Source organism: Sciurus carolinensis, chromosome 4 (assembly GCF_902686445.1).
Source record: "Sciurus carolinensis chromosome 4, mSciCar1.2, whole genome shotgun sequence".
Classification (NCBI taxonomy): domain Eukaryota; kingdom Metazoa; phylum Chordata; class Mammalia; order Rodentia; family Sciuridae; genus Sciurus; species Sciurus carolinensis.
In genome coordinates, this window is record NC_062216.1 from 107394694 (window position 1) to 107397386 (window position 2693).

The 2693-nt window shown below is 44.2% G+C and overlaps 1 protein-coding gene across 1 annotated transcript; it reads right to left on the reverse strand.

Annotated features, from left to right (window-relative positions):
* Positions 1-1821: 1821 nt before the first annotated feature.
* LOC124982862 (uncharacterized protein C12orf71 homolog) lies at positions 1822-2693 on the reverse strand. The gene is made up of 2 exons (XM_047549754.1): positions 2475-2693; positions 1822-2052 (listed from the first exon to the last, which is right to left on the reverse strand). Exons 1-2 carry the CDS (start codon positions 2691-2693, stop codon positions 1849-1851), a joined length of 423 nt encoding a protein of 140 aa, XP_047405710.1. The 3' UTR covers positions 1822-1848.

Below are 2693 nucleotides of genomic sequence, written 5' to 3' on the forward strand. Positions count from 1 at the left end.
AACTTCTCTGGAAGTGTAAACTGCAGTCAAGATAAAAAGGTAAAAGGAAAATACATCTATAAAAATGATAGAACAAACACTCATTACAACTCAGTTTGTCAGGCCTTGCCATTTGCCATATTTGATTCATTATACTTTAATAAGAGTATATTATAGAGAAAGCTTAGGCCTGTTTTCTCTCTTTCCTGTTCCCTTTGATTCCCACATCCCTCTTGAGCACTATACTCAACTTGACGTTTACTTTATTCATACTTTAATGATGTTTTGTATTAACATATTGCTTCACTATGGGGATAAAACATAGGGAGTTAGGAAAATACTCAATACATCTGAATTGTACACATGAAAATGGTTAAAGTGGTAAACTTTATATGTATTTTAACAATCAAAAATGCAGGGAAATACACCAATGTAAATGAACATTATGTGATACTTTAGTTGAAAACTTTCAAAGTCAACCCTCCTGTACCAAATTATTCTCTCTTTAGTTCACTTCAAATACCTGCTACAGACTACTCTTACCCACAACCCATTATGGTCAAACATTTACATGGCTTTGACTCTTGAATAAGGAGCCCTTTGAACTCAAAGATCCAGACATCTTTTTGTGATATGTTCAGCTAGTGAGGATTCTATGTGCTCACTGTCTGTGGAAGGGTGGAAGGAGATAAGGAGGGTGAAATTAAGGAAAAAAAGTCCTTTAAGACTAAATATTCATAGGCTTTTCACAATATGAACACCAAAGGTCCCACAGGGTGGTAGGGAGCTTTGAGGGAACCTGTGGTGAGTAAGGAAGAAGATGATGGCCATGGGAGGTGAAGTGGCAACACAGGAAGAGTCAGAAGAAGGATGAGTCCAATCATCCTCAAAGAAGCTGACCTGTAGGGACAATTTTAATGACACTTGCAAAGGAACTTCAGACGGCACAGTGCTGTGGGTTGAGAGAGGACTTTGTTAAAACAAGATCTGCTGAAAACCTTGTTTTGGTCAAATGGCTTCAGTGCAGGAAGTAGCTCAAGGAGAGTTGACTCCAGATCTCTCCCTTGGATACCTCCTGAATCAAGTCTTCCTGGGAGATGCTCAGGGACATGACCACCACCAGCACCAGCCACAGTATTTATCATGTGCTTGTTTTATCTCATTCATTCTCCCAACAACCCTATGAAGTCTGTGGTACTATCTCCCTTATCTTATGAAAGAAGAAAGCCAAGCTCAGGGTGGTTAAGCAGCATCCCCAGGCCTTACCTTCCTGCTCCGTGGGCCACTTATGCCAGCCAAGCTGCTGGAACCAGTCAACATGCTAGAACGTTTTAGAATACCGTGCTAGAACCCATCTGGTTCCCCACACTTTCTGAGTGTCTGAACACTATTGATTGAAGTGAACATCCCAGTGACTCATCCATCGCCTGCTGCCACTTGCTCAAAACCCAGGAGTTCCACCAATAGCATCTGCCATGTGGGAGTCACGGGTGCCCTGCTGCTCTGGCAGTGCAGATAGAAGTTGATGATAAAAGAGGCCAAATGCATGAAATAATAGTCAAATAGGTGAAATACAGTAAGAAGGGGTACAGGGAGAGAGGCAAAAGCATGCCTTCTGTTTAGGAAGCACCTAAAATGTCCTGAGAATGAACTTCAGTCTCTAGACAACATGGTACTTTCAACCTGGGGCCAGAGTTGTGACGGAAGAGGAGGAAGACGTGGATAAGAAGAACATGAGTTTTGTTTATTGGGAAACATAGAACCATAACTGTAACTGTACAGTAGGGGCTGTTAAAACAATTAAAATTCTGGGAATATAGGGTTCCCTAACGAGAGGGATTCTTGAGGTCGGACTTTATTGCCTCCAAATTAATATCTTCTCTTTAGTGCCAGCAGAATGGTGCCCTTGTCGACCCTTCCAGGGCGCTTCCTCCTTGGTAGGGAGGAGGCCACTCGCTTCCTGAGCCACTGGAAGATGGACCCGAATTTCAGGCAACACGTGGTTTCCTCTTCTGAAGGTGTGTCCCCCTTCAACTGCTCTGCTGAGACTGAAGAGGTTGCCTGGCTTTCCATCTGCCAAGACAGTGAGGATGAGTTAGGTACATACAGTGCCAGCAGCAATGGAGTCAATAGTTACTCATTTTTGGATAGCTAATTTATTTTTTTAACAAAAAGATCCAACTGTAAATGCAAAGTTTCAAAACTCATTAATCAACACACACACACACACACACACACACACACACACACACTAGCTGGTATTATCATTCGTCCTTCTCCTTGCTCCTCTCCTGTCTCTCTGGGTGCTCCTTGGCATTTTCCCCACTCCTCTTCCCAGGCTCCTTTCCTCGCCATCATCCTTCTCCTGTCGGTCATCTGCTCAGACCCTGGGGTCCACCTCTGCTTCACAGCAGGTACAATGACTCCCTGCTGTCCAACCTGGCACCCCCACCTGGCCTATCCCTTGCTCTGCAGTGAGGCAGCTCTGTGCTCACCTCAACAATCTCATCGTCCTCAAGGACCTGGTCGATGTCCCCATTTCCTGGTGGCTTACACTTGGGCAAGTCCTGACAAGCTTCAGGTTCTTGATGACTGACCTGGGAAGAGGCACTGCTGGACGGCTGGAGATCCTTCTCCTGAGGTGAGTCAGAGAGCACAGGGTCATCATCTTTGTCATCTTTCAGATTGTCCAGAAATGCCTTAAGATTTTTCAT